This window comes from Odontesthes bonariensis, chromosome 3 (assembly GCF_027942865.1).
Source record: "Odontesthes bonariensis isolate fOdoBon6 chromosome 3, fOdoBon6.hap1, whole genome shotgun sequence".
NCBI lineage: Eukaryota > Metazoa > Chordata > Actinopteri > Atheriniformes > Atherinopsidae > Odontesthes > Odontesthes bonariensis.
The window spans coordinates 20,486,012-20,504,814 of record NC_134508.1 but is presented as its reverse complement, the minus strand read 5'-3'; the positions used below and the strand labels follow the sequence as shown (position 1 = coordinate 20,504,814).

General features: G+C 41.8%; 2 protein-coding genes across 5 annotated transcripts in view; both read left to right on the top strand.

The window, feature by feature from the left end:
* The first annotated feature begins 424 nt into the window (after positions 1 to 424).
* atf7b (activating transcription factor 7b) lies at positions 425 to 6,646 on the top strand. 3 transcript variants are annotated; one of them, XM_075460894.1, is made up of 12 exons: positions 425 to 507; positions 1,501 to 1,562; positions 2,572 to 2,668; positions 2,832 to 2,959; positions 3,067 to 3,192; positions 3,303 to 3,460; positions 3,664 to 3,760; positions 3,876 to 3,995; positions 4,140 to 4,289; positions 5,770 to 5,958; positions 6,050 to 6,155; positions 6,301 to 6,646. In XM_075460894.1, exons 1-12 carry the CDS (start codon positions 501 to 503, stop codon positions 6,534 to 6,536), a joined length of 1,476 nt encoding a protein of 491 aa, XP_075317009.1. In that variant the 5' UTR covers positions 425 to 500; the 3' UTR covers positions 6,537 to 6,646. The 3 variants fall into 3 exon arrangements, with proteins under 3 accessions (XP_075317009.1, XP_075317011.1, XP_075317012.1); XM_075460896.1 differs by lacking the exons at positions 425 to 507; positions 1,501 to 1,562 and adding an exon at positions 1,570 to 1,741; XM_075460897.1 differs by lacking the exons at positions 425 to 507; positions 1,501 to 1,562 and adding an exon at positions 1,749 to 2,482.
* A 2,199-nt stretch (positions 6,647 to 8,845) lies between these two features.
* dip2bb (disco-interacting protein 2 homolog Bb) overlaps positions 8,846 to 18,803 on the top strand; it is a 45,179-nt gene continuing 35,221 nt past the window's right edge. For both annotated transcript variants that reach the window (XM_075460890.1, XM_075460889.1), the window contains exon 1: positions 8,846 to 9,102. In XM_075460890.1, coding sequence (XP_075317005.1) covers positions 9,018 to 9,102 — 85 coding nt within the window. In that variant the 5' untranslated portion in view covers positions 8,846 to 9,017. The remainder of the gene's footprint in view (positions 9,103 to 18,803) is intronic.

The window sequence follows — 18,803 nt, the reverse complement described above, 5'->3', positions numbered from 1 at the left end:
TGCAAACACTTAAAACAGACACATACAAGAGGAAAATAAGGTGGACACCTCAAACATGGGAACCTCTATCGTTGGCTTTTTGCTTTATGGAAGTTCTACAGCACCAGAACCAACCATGCCAAGATCTGCCAAGTAAACATCCGGAAATAGCTTCAAACATTATGCAACCGCTGAAGGCACATTTCCAGTTTTTAGTGGACGTGTTCAGGAGACTTCACTGTTGCTTGGCACAGAAATATCTGATCAATGTTGATTTGTGGTTGACATAAATTGTTATATAAACACAAAAAGTCTGACGATATGTAAAGATTTAGATGACGATAATGGATCCGGCACTAACGTTTTCCCGAAAGATCAATCATGTTACGTAATACACTGCCAAGTTCTAGCTCTCGCGAGATTTGGGTAATGGAAGTGTCAGAGTGTCAACAACGGACAGGCAGAAAGCAGTACAGCAGCACTGTCCGGAGCAGGGAGGGGGGAGTAAAGAGGCAGTTTAAATGTCGGGTAAGGTTGGGCAGATCTTGGGTCATATAAAATTTCTTGCGATATTCAGTGAAGTATATTCTGTCAATGTTGACGAAACATGTGATACACTCTTCCCACTGCAGTTCAGTGTATGAGCATAGCTCTCCTTAGCATTAGCTTGCTAACGTGTAATGCTAGCTACCGACTTGGCGGATCTGTTAGTGTAAATTCTCATGGCAAGCTAATGGAGCTTCGCTTAGCAGTTAGCATGAACATGGCTAGGAGTGGTAATATTGAAAGATACTGTAAAAAGATTGCTCTGCGAGGCGTATCCAGATGTCCGTTATTTGTTATAGTTTTCCATGACAGCAGCTTACATGTTCTCTATAATGACATCAGGTCTAGATTAAATTGTTCAGATGTGCTAAACTGTAAGGATATGATAACTTGCGGCCCATCTTTCAGAATGTCAAATATTTACCACCTTAGACCAACCTGTCCACTATCTCAGACTGAAGCAGTGTAGATAGCCAATGAAAACAGCCAACACTGGACGAGTCGCGTACACTTTGTGATAGATTGTGCTGTAGCTTGCTTTGGCTTCTACTGTCTCATCGTTGAACGCTTGCTCCTGATTTTCCACAACTGAGTCCAGAGCAAATGCTTCAAACAGGCCGTCAGTGTTCGGCCTGTGTACATCCCTCCTAACCAGCTGTTGTGTGACTAGTTTAAATGCTTTTGGTGACAGGTGTGTAATCGCAGACACATATCGTCAGTTTCAGCAGGTGCATGGTGCTCATTAAAGTCATGCTGATGCTGCAACTTTAACACAGAAAACGGGCCATAATGACATTGACAGCATTTAAAAACAGCATGGATCAAGAGAGAAGGGCCCCTTATTTGAAAACTTCCAGTCATATTTAACCATTGCATTGCATTGCACTCACCCAAGTTCAGTAAGTAAAAAGGAAAAAAAAAAAAAAAAAAAAAAAAATCAAACCAGTTTCTGTATTTCTTGTTCTTTTTTTGCAGAACATTTTTCTGAGATGGGGGATGATCGACCCTTTGTCTGCACTGCCCCTGGGTGTGGGCAGGTATGATTTCTCTTGTGTTTTTTTTTTCTTTTTTTCTTTCTGTTCACTTCCATTAATACACAATAATAGTGCAGCAAAAATGGTCTTGTATAATAACACAGTCTGAGATGCACAGATTGATTTGCCAGTGACCAGAGTAGACCAGGAAAAAACTTGATCTTGACTGGCCTGTTATGCAGGTAAAATTGACACATATGGGCACGGATGGTTTATGTCATGTGCACAGCTGTATAATACTGTATAATTGCACCCTTACAAAAACTCTAAAATGTCATCTGCGTGGAACTTCTCCTCTGAGTCAAAAGGTCGCAGTTGGACTGATGTTACGGTTAATTTGTGACCACATATGACCTCAGCAAGGCAACACAACAGATCAGCCTTTTTCACAATAGCTTCAAGGGCACCAGACCTGCATCTCACAATTGAACTCTTTTGATCAATAAGTCGTAATCAAAATGCTGTTGAAGTGGAAACAAACTTCTTTCAAACCATGAGTGTACATTGAGTTACATGATCCTTTTCATCAAAATGAGCCATCCTCAGGGCTGGTCTCAGACAGTGCAGCTGGCTGTGAGAGTACTCAGGGACCATCTATGAGATGGGGCAAAAAAAATGCAAATGCTTTTTATTTACTAAAAGATATCCATCTTTCCTGTTGGATTTGGAGTTCAAAACAGCTCTGTCCTTTAACCTGGAGCTTAGAGAGGGTACTGTGATCTGAAGTAGTTTTGAAGAATTGGTTGATATTGAATGCTCTGTTGTGACCATGTTGTCAAATCTTCTTTTATTAAATCAGAAGTTCGACGACACAGCTTCATAGTGGCCTTCTTCAGTGCTGATCATATGTTCAAGAAGCAGCTGCTATTATTCATCACACGTCAACTATGAATACATTCTTTTGATTAGTTATTTGTCACTCAGTAAGCAGAATAATAATATTCTTTGTATCATTTAGATTCGTACTAAACCTGTATATTGTCTGTATGTTGCGGACTGTTGTCTCTTGCAGAGATTCACAAACGAAGACCACTTGTCAGTCCACAAACACAAGCATGAAATGACTTTAAAATTTGGTCCTGCCAGGACCGACTCTGTTATCATTGCAGGTAATTACATCCTCTTATTTTATTTATTTTAAATTAGTCTGAACTGAAGCGTGATAAAGTTATCAATGCTCCAAGGGACTATATTTATATATCACTGCATGTCTGTTTGGAAGTAGATATTTCTGTGCCCTAATGTGTATGACTAATGTCATTTTTCTTGCAGACCAGACGCCCACACCCACACGTTTCCTGAAGAACTGTGAGGAGGTCGGTCTGTTCAATGAGCTGGCCAGCTCCTTTGAACAGGAGTTTTGCAAAGCACATGATGACGAGCAACGGACAAAACACCCTGTGAGGAAAAAGGATGAATGATGAATCAGTGGCATGTTGTTGGCTTCTTCTTGTTACTAGATGATGTGAAGGCCCTCACTGTCTCATCTGTGCTTTTGGTCTTTAAGGCTACATCGTTACAAACACCATCTGAAGTAAAAGAAGAGGATGAGGGACCTTTACAAGTTGATTCTTCTCCTCCCGAAAGTCCCGATTCATCATCCAGCATGTCTGATAACAGCAGAGACTCAAGGGTGAGAGGGGAAAGTACAATGCATCGCTGCAAACTTTGTGGTCAGCAGAGTGCTTTCCAGACTTGCTGTTCATGCATGCATATGAAGTTAGATTATGAATTTGTTAACAGGAGATTCTCACAAAGCCTTTGGCAAGTTCGGCTCCCACTCCAACCATTGTGCGTCCAGGTTCTCTTCCCCTTCACTTGAGCAATGACCCACTACACCCGACTCTGCCATCTCCGACTTCTGTGATCACACAAGCTCCGCCCTCCAACAGACATCTTGGGTAAACTTCATTGAGTTCCTGTTTGCTTTTATGGGGCATTTGTTGGCCTGCAGCAGTATCTGCAAAACTCAAGTAATGCCTCGTAAAACATACAAAAAAAAATACAGCCTTGCTAGTGATTAAGAGTCCTCACCTGCCTAATCAATCAATCAAATCATTTTGCAGCGTCTGTTTACTGTAAAAGTGTCTAATTTTGTCAACAGCTCCCCCACAAGTGCATATCCACTGGTGAGGCACCTCCCTAATGGGCAGACTGTGCCTCTTTTGCCCAGTCCTGTACAGATGACCTCAGTTATATCTGTAAGTAAGTTCACAAGTGGGAGAAAAATGCAACAAATTGTACTTGAAATGGTATTTTACCCTCCCATTTGTTTCTGCCTTTTCCTTTTTTGTGGATATCTGTTTCCACGTGGAGCTTGCGAGGCCAGTGAACACAGTGCCAAACATCCCTGGGATTCCAGGACCCCCTGTTGGAGGGGCTAGCAGTGCTTCATCCTCACCTTCCGGATATGGCCTTCACTCTGAGACCAAGATGGTGAGATCATTCGCAAAATTGTCATTAACTGGCTGCAGGCTCTGAGCAAGTGTCCATTTATGTGCATACAGTTATTACAGTGGTTAAATTGCACATACGCTTTCACTATGTTATACATGGGTTGTTGTTTGTGTGTCTTTAAAGCGGCTGAAGGCAGCTCTGTCGCATCAAGGCCCAGGAGCACAAGATGGAGCAGGTGGCGGATCAGGATCCATCCCTGCTGTCCCCCAGCGGCAGGAACAGAGCCAGCAGCCCTCTCAAAACTCTGACGCACCATCACCTGCCCAACCACAGGTACTGTGATGCACACACCATTTAAGCTTGCACACAGATAAAACTAAAGATCCCACTGCCATGCAGAGCAAACCCTCGATTGAGAGGAATGTAGATCGTAACGTGGTTCTCTAAAGTAATACTTCAAAATGTGTAGCTTACATTGAATTCTTTATTGGCCTTGCTTGCGGGTGTAGTTCTCACATAGCAGCTATTAATGGTGTCAGGCAACGTTATTTTAAAAGATCTCCTCCAATTAAAATAACAGAACTGATCGTGCGAACCTGTGGTTTAGAGCTAACGAGGGTACGCAAATTTGCTCAGAATCTCACAAGGAGATTTTCCTGCCAGCTCCCTTTGTAATATCTCCGAAAGATCACACAGTGAGACGTAGTGTGTGAATGTAGCATTTCTGGAGCATTTACTGCAGTTGTGCTTTCTAGTAACAAACGCTGTCTCATGCTCGGCCTCTGCCGACCCCTTGTTGCTTTCCAGTCCCTCAACGACACTGTGGATATATTCAAGTAAATGTTGTGTTGACATCAACACTAAATCGGTCATCAAGGAGCCTCATTCGAGCCACAGCAGTCAGGCAAGTGGTGGAGGTAGAGATGGAGAGCAACGTTAAAGTCATTTTAAGGCGTGAAGGATTTTTTTAATAGAAATAACTTGCACATGTAACTTCGATTATGTTACTGATATCTTCAATTTTCTGGTTTAATTAAAAAACCCAGTGGTGACGTTTAACGGAGCACTAGAATTATTATAGTTTGTGTGTCTTTATGTACGCGTCTGTTCAATAGAAATATTGAAAATGAAATCAAACCTGCATTTTAACCGTTGGAATTTTCCCAGGAACTAGAGACTATTAGTGGATCTTACTCCTTGAGACAATGCATTTTTACCACAGGAAAGCAAGAACTAAACAAAGTGTAGGGGAGATATTGCACCTTCCCATATAGCCATGGTCAGGATACGGGGCTTTTGAAAATAGCTGGAACATTCTGGGTAAAGTTTGCAGTAAAGATCATTTCTGATAAGTCGAGTACTCCTGGTGTCTTATTTTTGCTTTTCTGTCAGTCACGTGTTGGTCAGTTCCCTCCATAACTCTTTAAATATGTTAACTTTAATATGTGCCTCAGAAATAGTTGCTACTGTTTGTGTTTAAATATTCATACTGGGCTAAGTGACGGTTTAACGAGTTCAACACTCTGTGCTTCATAACTGCGGTGCTTCAACGGGCTGGTGAATATGTGAGGAAGGAGAACAATTATAGGAGCAAAATAATGAATCAGAAGTGAAACCTTAGTTTTAGATTGTTCCACGGGGGTTACGTTCTAAAGCATAAATGTTTTATTTATGTGTATGTATGTAGCTCAGACAGATGTGCAGCCGGCTGTCGGCTTTCTAACTTACCTAATCAACTAACATTGCATTTCAGTCATAAACTTTATATTTGTGTCTGAAAGTAGCCCGCTCATATTCCCTCCTCCTTCTCTAGGTGTCCCCTGCTCAGCCAACAGGGGGTCGTCGGCGGCGTGCATCGGAGATGGACCCTGACGAAAGGAGGCAGCGTTTCCTGGAAAGAAACCGAGCTGCTGCCTCCCGCTGCAGACAGAAAAGAAAGGTTTGGGTCAACTCTTTGGAGAAAAAGGCAGATGATCTCGCCAACATGAACGTTTCTCTATCGGTGAGTGCCGCCATTTAAACGTGAGCTTGCAGCGGCATCTTTGACAGGGCTGGGATTGACATGTGTCCTTTATGTTTTGTCTTTCCATTAGAATGAAGTAAGCCTACTGAGGAATGAGGTGGCACAGCTGAAGCAGCTCCTTCTAGCTCATAAAGACTGCCCTGTCACGGTCATGCAGAAAAAGGCAGCTTTCTTAGGTAACCACTCAAGATCATGAACTGACTACCAAACTTCCTGTACTATATATCACTTCTCATGTCAGGCTTCATCCATCATCCATCTAATGTGCTATTTTTACTCGCTCACCTCTCTAAGGGTGAATGTTGCTCTGTCTGTCTGTAGCTGCAGGAGGAGAGGAAGCCTTCAGGGACACTTCGACTGAAGCCATCGGCTCCCCGGCGGCCGTTATTCAGCACGGGCCGTCACCTCCCGCCTCCGCTTCAAGCCCAGGTGCCACCATAAACGGGCTGAATGTCCGCGCTGCAGAGGCAGTGGCCATGTCCGTCTTGGCTGGCATGGGGTCGGGCCAGCCCGGTGGTGTTGTCATGGCAACGCAGACACAGCCAGCCCCAAGATGATGTGCGACAATGAACTTGAGGGGCGTTTGGAGGCCGGAGAGGTGCAAAGATTTGTTGTGAAGAGGGAGCCACCCTCAACCCTCAACCCACACCCCAGACTAAGATACTTTCCCCCCCTCACAGCCTGCAGTAATCACACAAAGACATGGTGCAGTGCCCCCGTCAACCCTCCACTTCCAGCAGGCACCGTTTTCAGAGAAGCTTTGTCACTCTGCATATGTAAATACGAATAACACGTGGATCGCTCGCTCTACAGGGTTTGGGGTCGTCTCTTATTCAGTTAAGACTGTCTGAAAATGTTTTAGGCTTGGAAGAAAACTATGAATGAAAATCTTATCAGCCAATTATCAGTTATTTACACTTCAATAAGCAACAGCTGTCCAATTTCTTCCCACACGCTGGCTGTGATGAGGTCTGTTTGTTTCCAGGCTGGCAGGTTTACTGTAAGATATCCTGCGTTTTTCATTTGTAAGAAAAGATTTTTATGCCTGATACAAGTTATTGACGTAATGTTTTGCTTGTGTTGTTAAAATCTGATGAAAGATTGTCTGGCTGGCTGCAGTAAAAGGCAGCCTGGAAAGTGTTTATGTTGTTGTTGTTTTCTTTTCTTTTCATTTGGATGTTTATTTCCCAACCCATTCTTTAGTTTTTATATCTTTTGTTTTTCTTTTGAATTAATTCTCCATGTTCACACTCAATGGTCAAGTCAGCCGAGTTCATAACAAACCAAATTTTAGATGTGAACACTGTTTACCCTGTGATTGTGTGCCTGATGTGTTTTTTTTGTTTGTTTTTTTTTAAAACTCATTTAGAATGGATGTCATGATACTAGTCCTTTGTAAACCCTATCGACTGCATGAATTATTCAAGGCTGAAGGATACCACTGTTTGTGTGTAGTCCATCATACTGTCACTGTTTTTCTCCTGTAACATCAAATTATTGATGCAAAAAAAAAAAGAAAAAAGATGTTCTTGTTATGTAAGGATTCCATCCTCAGTCCTAATGTAACACACTTGAAAAAGGTTAGTCTTTTAGACTTTCAAATGATAATCAAACATAGTAGATTTTAAATCCTACACCCAGGCATTTCAGTTGAGGAAAGAGTAGTGCAATATATTTTTCTATGGAATATCAATGTTCTTGCTTTTAGCGTGTAGTCCAGCTGCTAAGAGGGGTTTGGTCTATTTCAGTCAGAAGCTATAGATGCGAGGCGACCAAAGTAAATGTGAAGACGAGTGTTCTTGAGTGAATGGGAATGTTGATTAGAGCACATTTGTAGTCGGTTACAAATGTCCTTGTCTTGAGTGCTTTCCACCATTATAGTTGGCAGTCTTGTATCATGAAGTAGACCTAATACTTGTGCAAGGTGCTTCTTTTGACATTTAGTTTTGAAATGCGGATTATTTTATACGATGTTGTACTTCCAAGACTGTCATGTTGTTTTTTTTTTTACTTACAACATCTTGTTTTAAAGGTTTTATCTTTCTCTGTGGGAATGGTAGACTTTTTTTCTTTTCTTTTTTTCCCCAGTCACTCAATAATATGTCCCCTTAATTTGTTAAAGGATGTTTGTTTGTTTTTTCTTTAAATGTTAAACAGATTTTGAACAACGTGGAAAAATGTGTTAGAACTATCTCTTCACAGGGAGTTTGTTCAATACTCAGGCCTCAAGATGGGAAAAAATACTTGTGTATAGTCTCAACTAATGAATACATTGTCTCGGGCAAATGGTAAAAATAAATTAATGAAAAATTTCAACTAAAGTTGAGTTCTATGTTTTCTCCCGAATTAATTTGAGTCAGAATAGCATTGAATAGAAAGCCTCGAATCAACTCGGGCTAAATAGTTTTGTTTTTTTAAATGGATTTAGTCCAAAAATTTAGGCAGACAGCCGTGATTTCCGGTGGGCATGTTTGTTTGGGTACAGTAACCAATTATGCCTATGACAGTAACTATAAGTGGCCCGATTTAAAAAAAAAAAAGAGGCTGTTTATTCCCCTTTTCTGGCTTAATATTAATAACATAAGTATTAAAATCGAAGTTAATGGTTTTTAATGTATCTACACTAAAGGTTAGGACTCAAAGTTCATAAAACCAGATCCTGGTTATTTGTTAACGTATAGAGATGCATGTTGCATCTGAGGTAGCTCGTTTCCACCTCAGGTGAATGCAGCAGGTGAGTTGGATCCGGAGGAACGCTGCTTTTCCTCCCAGCTGTGAAAACAAACGGCAGAGGGAGCAGAGAGCCTGCTGTATCCCATCATCTTGTCACAGCAATTACCATCAACCCCGGTCACGTGACGGCCGGACTCTGGCGAGTTGCTCCTATCCTCCACAGTCATGGCGGTGTCAGGGAGTCGCGGAGATGGAGTAAACACCACGTCTGCGTCTTGATTTTTATGCCGTAGCTTCATGCTGGACTTTACCCCGCCGTCATTTGAGATATTCCAAACATCCTGCAGGCTGCTGTGCTTCCAACGATGACCGACCGCAGCGTTGATCTGGCGGCTCTGCCTAAAGAGGTCAGGGACCAGCTGGCGGAGTTGGATCTGGAGCTATCCGAAGGTAGGGAGCTCATACGAGGGTTTAATAGTTGGAAGTGCGGCGATATTTGATGCAAACTGAAGTAAAGTACGGATCCTGAGCGCGTTTATGTGGAGTCGGGCACAGGCAGCCTTCCCATGTCAGCTGGGTGAGACTCGGAGCTGCTGCAGTGGATCGGGTCACGATTGCAAGAAATTATAAAAACACACTGACCTCTTTTTAAGCCTTCATTTCTGTCAAATGACATCGCTTCTTTTCAGCCACACAGGGATTATTATCTGTATAGGCAGCGACTGAATGAAACAAATGTTTAATTTAGTATTCTGCCTTGTCACCCCCCCCCCCCCCCCCATATTGTTGTTTTTCACTGACATCGTCCATGTACATATTTTCCACACATTGCTTCATCATAGTTAAATGGGCATACACACTCCTCTGGAAGAATTTGGGTCAAGTTTGTCATCTTCTATGTGTGTGTGTGCAGTCTCGGAGTTCAGTGGACACTAAATGATGCTGTGCCCCCCCCCCCCCAACACTCAGCTCTGCAGCTCTCACAGTCTGAACCCTGATCTGCAGCAGATACAGGAGGGTTATTTATTTTAAAAGGCTGACTTTAGGAAAAGGGAATATGGATCGTGCTGTTATGCAAGTCTCCTCCTCACATAGTGAATCACAAGGCAGCAGTTGGATTGGTGCTGTGCAGCTCTCAGGTGCCCGAGGGTGGATGAGTAATGTTATTATTTCTCATAGAGCCAAGCAGGAGGAGGTATGTGTTGCTAATGATGTCTTCAGTACCCCCCTGCATCATGGACTCATATGCATAACTTGAGCTGCCATGCTCGTAGGAGGACAGGTGAAACTTCACCTCACATGTAGGAACCTTGGTGGAGACGGCCCCCCTTTATAGCCTTGCACATGTTGTACTGTATGAAAGAGTGCATGTGCGTTGTGGTTATTAATAGACTCCAATTAACAGTTCCAGATAATGAGGATAACAATGGTGGATTGATTGAACGTTCTGTGTGATCGACTCATGGGTGAGATAAGGTGGATATGACATAACTGATCATGTGTGCAGAACATAACAATTAGGATTAGTGTTATTAGTGTTATTTTTTTACTCCTTTCTTTGTAAAATACAAGAAGCTTGTTTGTGAAGGATGTAGTCAGTCTAGTAACAGATGAATAAGTCCGTTGTGGGTTGGGGTTTGAGCGCCTTCATGGGATTGCATAATAAGTAAGTGGCACGGAAGCATTTAATGACATTCTTTGTGAAATAGTTTTGGTCCATTTCTATAAAGAGCTCACCAGCTGTTTTCAGATTGCTTTATACACTGCCTGCCCCCCCCCCCCCCCCCCCCCCCCCCCACACACACACACACACCAAAAAAACAAACAATGTTTTTGATTTAGCAACGTGAAAGTAAACAAGCTGCTTGTCATCAAATCTGAATTGCATTGTTTTGAGTCCCCTTGTATTGTAATTTATCGATCAGTTGACAGTTTTTAAATGAATCACAAATGATTTCAGTAAAGAGGATCATTGTGAGTACCACAATTTTGAAAATTTGAAAAAAAGTCTAAATTCTGTGAATCAGACTTCTTAAATCAGATTTTTTTCTGGTTCCTTTCCTCTCTTTTACATGTCATTTCTAATACAATTCATTTTAAGTCAACTTCTTGGGGATGGTAAAAATACCGATCACCATTTTCTGTCCTTTTTTATAAAAAAAAATCAATTGATTGTAAAAAAAAAAAAAGAATGAAAAGAAGTTTGTATATAAATGGATTTGTTTTTATTATTTTTTATTTTTTGGGCTTTCATGCCTTTAATTGACAGGACAGTTGAAGAGAGACAGGAAGCAGGTTGCAGAGAGAGGGGGAAAGACATGCAGCAAAGGGCCGTCTGATGCGGGACTCGAACTGGGGCCAGCTGCATCGAGGACTGTAGCCTCTGTACATGGGGTGTCTGCTTAACCCACTACGCCACCGACCACCCCATATAAATGGATTTTTGCAGATAATTTCACAGAGACAATACTTGTTGGTTGCAGTCCTTGTTTACAATAATTTTGTAAGTGGCTCCCACTGGCTCTGATCACACGGTCCTCCTGAAGCAGCTGTTTTACAGCTGGTGTGTTGGCAGAACAAGTGGAAATCTATGAGAACAGTCAGAGTTACCTGTGATGGTTTTAGTCTTTTAAGTGAGACTGACTCGTAAAGTGACACCGCTTGTCTCTCTGTTGCACACTCACCCAGCCTCTGAGTGCCACAGTGTCATTTGTAACTTTAGATCGGGCACGATTCTTTTGATAATGAAAAGGCTCTGCTGTCCAGATGTCCTGCTTCTGCATTTCCAACTTATAGAGTGATCAAGTGCCTTTGCCGTCTGCCCAAACGTGCACTGAGCCTGTACAAGGCCGATGGCACAAGCCAAGCAGCAGCTGGACAACCAGTGAGTCTGAAACTTTCTCATGGATATCTTTAACATGACAACAACCCCCCCATTGTTTTCTTCAAAGATGGTTATCCCCTAGCAACATGGAGAGGAAAATGCGCATCAGCATTTTTGTTTTCATCACAGAATTAGAAGTGGGCTTCAGTGTGAATACGTTTGTGTGTATCAGAGACAGAGCTCCACCTGCTTTAACTTCCATGACTGTAAGAACACAAAGAAAACCTTTGTGGGGGTCAAGATCTTGGTGACTGAGCCGGACTGGAATTTAGAGCACTAAACCACAACTGTTTAAGCTGCTCAGCCCCAGAATATCTGTGGGCATCAGAGTGTCCTCGGATCCCTCTGATATGGTGGTGAAAAGTGAACGTGAATGGCAGAAAGTTCAAAGGGATCACAGATCAATGTTGTGCAAGTCTACTCTTCACAATTACTGGTTCAAAGTTTATTTCACATAGATTTAACCTGAACTATTTAATCATTTGCAATTCCAAACTAAGTTCACAGTCCCAAAATAAACTAGTTCACATTCATTTAGCGACATTTTCATTGCAAGCAATTTCCAAAAATATTTCATATGGTTATTTTGACAAATGCAATAGCCTTAAAAAAATGCTTGTCAGTCTGTCAGCACTGAGGTCATTTTAAAAATCCTCACATTTACTATCTTGTTTATAACCTCCACTGAATTGTTCTCTTATATAATATATAATGTTATGGAATGCTGTGGATGCAGGTGCACGAGCATCACAGCCATCTTAGCAGATATCCATCTTTCCATTTTTCTATTTCATTACAAAGCTGTTGAGATATTCAAAAACAAACTCGGATATAAACCCTGTTTTTATTGCATAACCTGCTTTATTTCATAATTTTTTAATGCACACCAATGAAAACACATTCGCCAGCAGAGGCCCAGTGACATGCTTCAATCTCACAATTAACATCACGCTTACAGTAACAATAGCAGCAAGTAAAAAAAAAAACAAGCTGCAACAGCCACATGTCATACGCCTGAGGACATTAAGAAAACAGGACAGAAGCTGTGAGACAGAACCTGATGTCCGAGCACAACAGCAGATAAAATCACACTCCGTGGCAGTGATCGACACAGGTGAGGACAGAGTTGATGAATGTGCAGTTGTCTTTGTCAAGGCCAAAACAAAAGCTACAACTAACATTACATGTATTCACCTCTGGCTTTTTGCTGTGCAAAGTCTATTACATCCTCCAGATTCAGCTGGCAGGCCTCACTTTTTTCACTCCTTTAGCTGCCTTCTGAAACCCTCTTTTATTTCAGTCTTCTTTGTTAGTTTCTGTTAGCTGTGGGAGTGTTGTGTGCTGCACACATCCATGTAACCAGATGTCTGTTATTGTCCCAGTGCAGGTGCATTAGCTATATGTATTGTTTATGCTTGTTTATGCTGAGAAATCATGTCAACATCTGAGGGTTCTGCCAGAGCGTGCATCCATGGGGTGCGTGTGGGCACAATATCGCATGACATGTTTATTGTCGGCAAGAACTTTCTTCTATACAGCAAGAGAGAGCTGCGCTCACTTCATGTTCATTAGAAATGCCTAAATAAATGATTTTCAGTCTCAGAACTAACCAGCTTCATTCTATTTAGAAAATATAAACAATTTTTAAAGTTGATGCAGCACACTCAAAATAACCAACTAGTCCTCACATGTTCACCTTCTGGTTGGCTTTAAAAAATGATATTACTTGGTTAGGGTTTGAAAACAGTCATGCATAGGGCTAAAGAAGCATTCTTTACAATGCAGCTGTACTGTCGTGGATGCCATTTTTGCACTTCACATGCGGTTACTTTCATGATCCCTAAATGTTGCATATTCTTTGAATGTAATTATTTCCCATAACTGCCTCTATGAACAAACAACACATGGACACTTTTTTGGAACAGTCTGAAATGACCAGGGATAGAGACATGTTCATTATTGTGCTACATCACTCTTCCTTTGAACATTTGGAAACTGAAAATACTAGTTGTTGCAGTTTTGCAGAGGAATCTGTGTCAATTCTTGCTGCACACAAGATTTTAGCTGCTCAACGGTCCATGGTTATTGTTGTCTGATTCTCCTGATCATGATGCATCATACATCTTCAGTAGGACACAGATCTCAACTGCCGGCACGCCAGCCAAGCACAAACACTGTGTCAGTGAAGCTGTGCTGTTGTAAGTCACGCACAACGGGGTCTTGCATTGCTCTGCTGAAATGATCCATTATCCCCCCCAATCAAAAAGGAGTTGCCTTGATGATAGCATATCATCCAAATTCAAATTTACACCTCTGTATCAATGATACCTACACACATATGAGAGTGTTTCTCATCTTGTGGTATTAAGAACCCAATGTCAGCTGAAACCTATTGACTCACTTGACCACAGAACATGTGTGCACTGTTCTGTCCATCTGAAATTTGCTCCTGCCCAGAGAACTGTGCTGCATTTCTGTGCACAGTTGATATATGCGTCTTCCTTGCATTATACAGTTTCAGGATGCTTTTCAGCAGCCGACTGTGTTGATTAAAATGCAAGACACTGACATTACCATTAAACGTCCAAGACTGCAACCCACAGAACCCAAAAGATGCTATGTCAGCAGCACATGGCTGCGACAGATGTCACAGGTCAACTCCTTGACTGGTCACAGCTTCTCTATGCCACTGTACTGAGGCACAGGAGTACTTTTTACCCCACATTGCCTACCGATGCATCCATCGGGGTATGAATGTGTGTGTGAATGATTAGAAAGCACGTAATGTGTATAGACGTAGACGTGCCGTATGAGTGTGTGTGAATGTGGCATGTAGTGTTGAAGCGCTTTGAGTGGTCAGCTAGACTAGAAAAGCGCTATACAAGTACAGTCCATTTGCCATTTTACTTTTACATAAGTGCTCACACTGGCATGCTAAGCCTATTACAATGATGCTAATGTTTACCATGCCCGCCATTTTAGCTTAACTTGTTTGCAGACGTACACTTGCAAAGTAGCTCTACACATAAAGTACAGTTGAGATCGATGAGGATGTCATTAATTTATATTTTCCACAGTAGTTGCGATATTTGAGTGGACCGTCAAACAGAGGTTAACAACCCGAAGACCCATGCTGCTACTGTAGCTCAACAAAAGTGTTCAGTTTGTAGTGTTAAAAACCAGATGTAATTTCAGCTCTTACATTTATGAAAGTTCAAAGTATGTGCAACTCTATGCATGACCAATAAAGTATGACATCTCTACTGGTCCATTGTGCGCACCTGTGGGTTTCTATAAATGCATCACATGTCCAATAAGCATACAGTTCCCCACAAGCTGCTATTACTTGCTGTCATTTTTCTGCACTCAGTAATTTGATTAGCGTCTCGGTCCTTGCTGTAAAAGCCGGGTGGATAACCTCTGGATGTGCGTATTATCTGCTGAACATCCTTCCTACTGCTGTCTGCCCAGGATAATGTGCAGGACAGGCCGGTTTACATGGCGGCATCTCGTTCCATACTGACGGAGAGGGAGAGAAATGAGAGATTATAGTCCTGCCTGCGTCTCTCAATGTAGGTCACAGAGCATCAGGGGGCAACATGCCTGGCTCATTTAGCCTTTGAGTCACATTAGGCTTGGACTGCTCCTAGGGATTTCTCCCTCTCTTGCACCCTCCAACTCTAAATGCTCTCTGTTGGTTTTTTGTCTTTTCCCTTCCATTAAAATTAATAAAATGCATTCTTACTGGATAAGCCTGGTATTATTCAGTGATGCCTTAATGCATTAATCCATCTCTATTTATGTGCCACTTATTTATGTTTTTTCTGTCTAATCCCATTCTTTCCTAAAATATAAATCTTTAAAATATATTGCAGCATTAAAGGGGTAAAAAAACAACAACAACACTTTCTTAATCACGGGTAGAAGATCTGACCTAAAAATGAAATGATGATTTTAATCACAATTTCCCACACAATTTTAGTTGAAATCGTGTCATCACATGATTGCCTGGATGCAAAGTATCAACCTCTAGAATCAGATGTCAGTCCATTTCTACTTCTCATAACCAAGTGCTAAATATATATGTCCACTGCTGGTAAAAAAAAACACAAAACGAAACAATACGTTTTTCTTTAGTTTCCAGATTAAAACACACATTTACGTTACTCACTAAACCCACTGCATATGAGTCTCCCTAAAATATACACTCTGCTGACTGTATTAGGAAGTATAACATTTCTGTTCATGAATTGGATCAGATTTTGTGAAAGATTGGACTCCGGGCTGATTAATGGTTAAATCCATTTCTTCTGATAAAGGCCATCTTTTCTCTTACTTTGTATTCTCCATCGCTTCCCTTCTTCAACACATTTGACCATTTTTAGTGAAACAAAACTAACAACATCAGCAGGCTTAGATAATGGATGAGCAGTCCTTACAAGATGGCACTCTCATGCCAGCATGCAACAGGACATGACGTCCCTTTCACAAACTCTAATTCACCATCCGCTTATGAAAGAAGTTACTCCTGCCATATACATTCAATTCAATTCAATTCATTTTTATTTATATAGCGCCAAATACAACAAATGTCATCTCAAGGCACTTAGATAGTAAGTCCAATTCAAGCCAATTGGAATTCAATTAATTAATAATAATCATAATTCATAAAATAATCCAATTCGTTCATATAGAGCCAATTCAAAAACAATTTCCTAGCTAAGAAAACCAACAGATTGCACTGAAAACTTTTTGTTTTTCGGTCCAATCTCCCGGCCAGAGCGGCGTGCCTGAGGCGACTGTGGAGAGAAACGACTCCCTTTTAACAGGAAGAAACCTCTGGCAGAACCAGACTCAGGAAGGGTGGCCATCCGCCTCGACCAGCTGGGGTTTGAGAAGACAGAAAAAGGGGGGGGGGGGGGATGGGGAGGGGGGGGGAGGGGGGGCAGGGGGGGTGGGTGAGGGGGGGAGGGAGGGGGGGGGGGGATGGGGGGGGCAGGGAGTGGAGGGGGGGGGAGGAAGGGGGGGGGGTGGGGGAGGGGGGTGGGGGGTGAGGGGTAGGGGGACTGCGGAGGGGGGCAGGGGGCCACCGCGACGGCGGCACTGTAACACCATTCAAAGGATATCTGTTGGAACAGGGAAACACGAGTTAATGACCACAATAATATCACATATACATAAAGAGAGTAAAGTGAGGAAAGGTGTGTCAGATGAGGCCCCCCAGCAGTCTAGGCCTATAGCAGCTTAACTATGGGATGTTTCAGGATCACATGAGCCATCCCTATTCAAGGTAAACACAAGAAACTTGTGCTAATGAAAAAATAAATAATAAAATAAAGGACCAGACTCAGTGAGTAATTCCCTATACTCCCTATATAGATCTGCTCCTCACACCACAACAACCATCTTTTTACAGCCACAAGCTACCTCAGCCTCTCACCAACTGCACATCCATTGAGTATCATTCTAATCGTGTCACAACCAATCACACTTTGCCAAATCGGTGCAGAAAAGGGAAGTTGGACAGTGCTGGTATTTATTCACTTAATGATGTGATTTGTACGCTCCCTCTAATGGCAGATCATGCTCGATTAAGATCATCCATGATATAAATTTGTCAGACTGCCAACTCCATTTTTGGTGTTAAAAGAAGGCTTGTGAGTTTATGTATACTTCACCTAATACTGTCACTTGTCAATCTGTTGGAGACTATTTTTAGCTGAGACGTAATACATACTTCCCAGTTCTAGGGCGTAGGACGGATTAACCATGGTAAAAAGTGCATAAAGTGTCCGTGATAACAAAGCTCCACCCGCTGCAAATATAAAACTCACTGATTTCTTTTTTCATCATTCGTAGATGTTTTGGCATTATTAGATAAAGCAGTGGAGGTAATTAGGAAATGGCATAAAGAGATTGGAGAAAATATGCAGCTAAGACAGTCAAACCCAGTAATTGGCTGCTTACGACTGCTTTTAGACAATATTGGAGTCTGGGTCTCGGCCATTGCATGTACATATATATATGTGTGTGTGTGTAAGTTTTTCTTAAAACGTTGCGGGTGAAGGAAGGAAAAAAAAGTAAAAAAAAGAAAAACCCATTTTGTCTTTAAAAACCCCATGTGTTGAAAAAACTGAGCATGTGTGTGCAGAGGTGTTGCAGTGCGGCCAGTTGGGTTGGACTGAAGTGTGTGCTTTTCAAACTGTGACTGTCAGTTGCTATCCTATGGCGACGCATGCAAATAGTGAACTGAAAATATTGTCAGTTATAACTCAAGAGGAAGTGATATATCACCTGATATTTCATTAAGAAAAAAACTACTACGCTGTCCGTTACACACATCCTCGATCAACGCAGGTGACCATTAAACCATCCATCTCTGATAAAATGGAGAGCAGTTATCTTTGCCAAGTATTGGAGGTATTTATGCACTGAATCTGTTGCAAACAGTCCATCCAAAGCAGTGTTATTGTTGTCACTGTGTCAACATTCAGAACTGAGCTGTCCCAAAGAAATACATCATTCTTTATTACAACTGTGTGAACAACAAAGTGCTCTCCTTCCTGCAGCATTTCAGCATCAGGGAACAACAAACCCAATCAGTCTCAAATTAGGAGTCTGAGGTAATAGTGAAATTAAACATTGCTTATAGGATAGCAACCAAAGAGATGTCCTTTACTAAATTTAAGTCACAAATAATTATCTTGAAAAAGAAGAGGTTTAATGTAAGCCCGACTCACAGAATACCAGCATGTATACACTCTGATTTAAATAAAGGCAAATGCTTACCAGCACCGTAACGACCAGTGAGTACTGGAGATGGCAAAATTGTAACCCTTTCTAGCTTTTATTGTGCCACTTGAAAGCCAGAATTTGGGTGCACTCAAATTTTGTGATGTTTTATCTAAAAGAAAAAGTGTGATACACCAGTGTAGCCAATGCAAAAAAATTTAGTCTGAAGCGGCAATTGCATTTGTTTGTCTCCCCATGAAATGAGAAACTCTTCCACCGCTCAGGTCACACAAAAACACAACAGCAGGTTTCAGGGTTTCATTTCTTTAAAATCTAAACGTGTAATGTTTCTAATTTTGCCACAAATGAAGACCACGCACAGGAGCGCTGAAACCTCGAGTACAACAATGTCTGAATTATTTAGATGAGACTCGAGTGCACACCTCCACACAGACACACACACCGTCAGCTGGGGGGCTGAATCATCTCACTTTTAAGTCCACAGTGCACCTCAGGTGGACTCTCAATCTGTTTT

What these genes read in the sequence shown, in the direction of transcription:
- atf7b (XM_075460894.1), top strand. An exon ending in TTCACTCTGAGACCAAGATG is followed by an intron (nt 3,996 to 4,139) that starts GTGAGATCATTC and finishes GTGTCTTTAAAG; the next exon opens with CGGCTGAAGGCAGCTCTGTC. An exon ending in ACATGAACGTTTCTCTATCG is followed by an intron (nt 5,959 to 6,049) that starts GTGAGTGCCGCC and finishes TCTTTCCATTAG; the next exon opens with AATGAAGTAAGCCTACTGAG.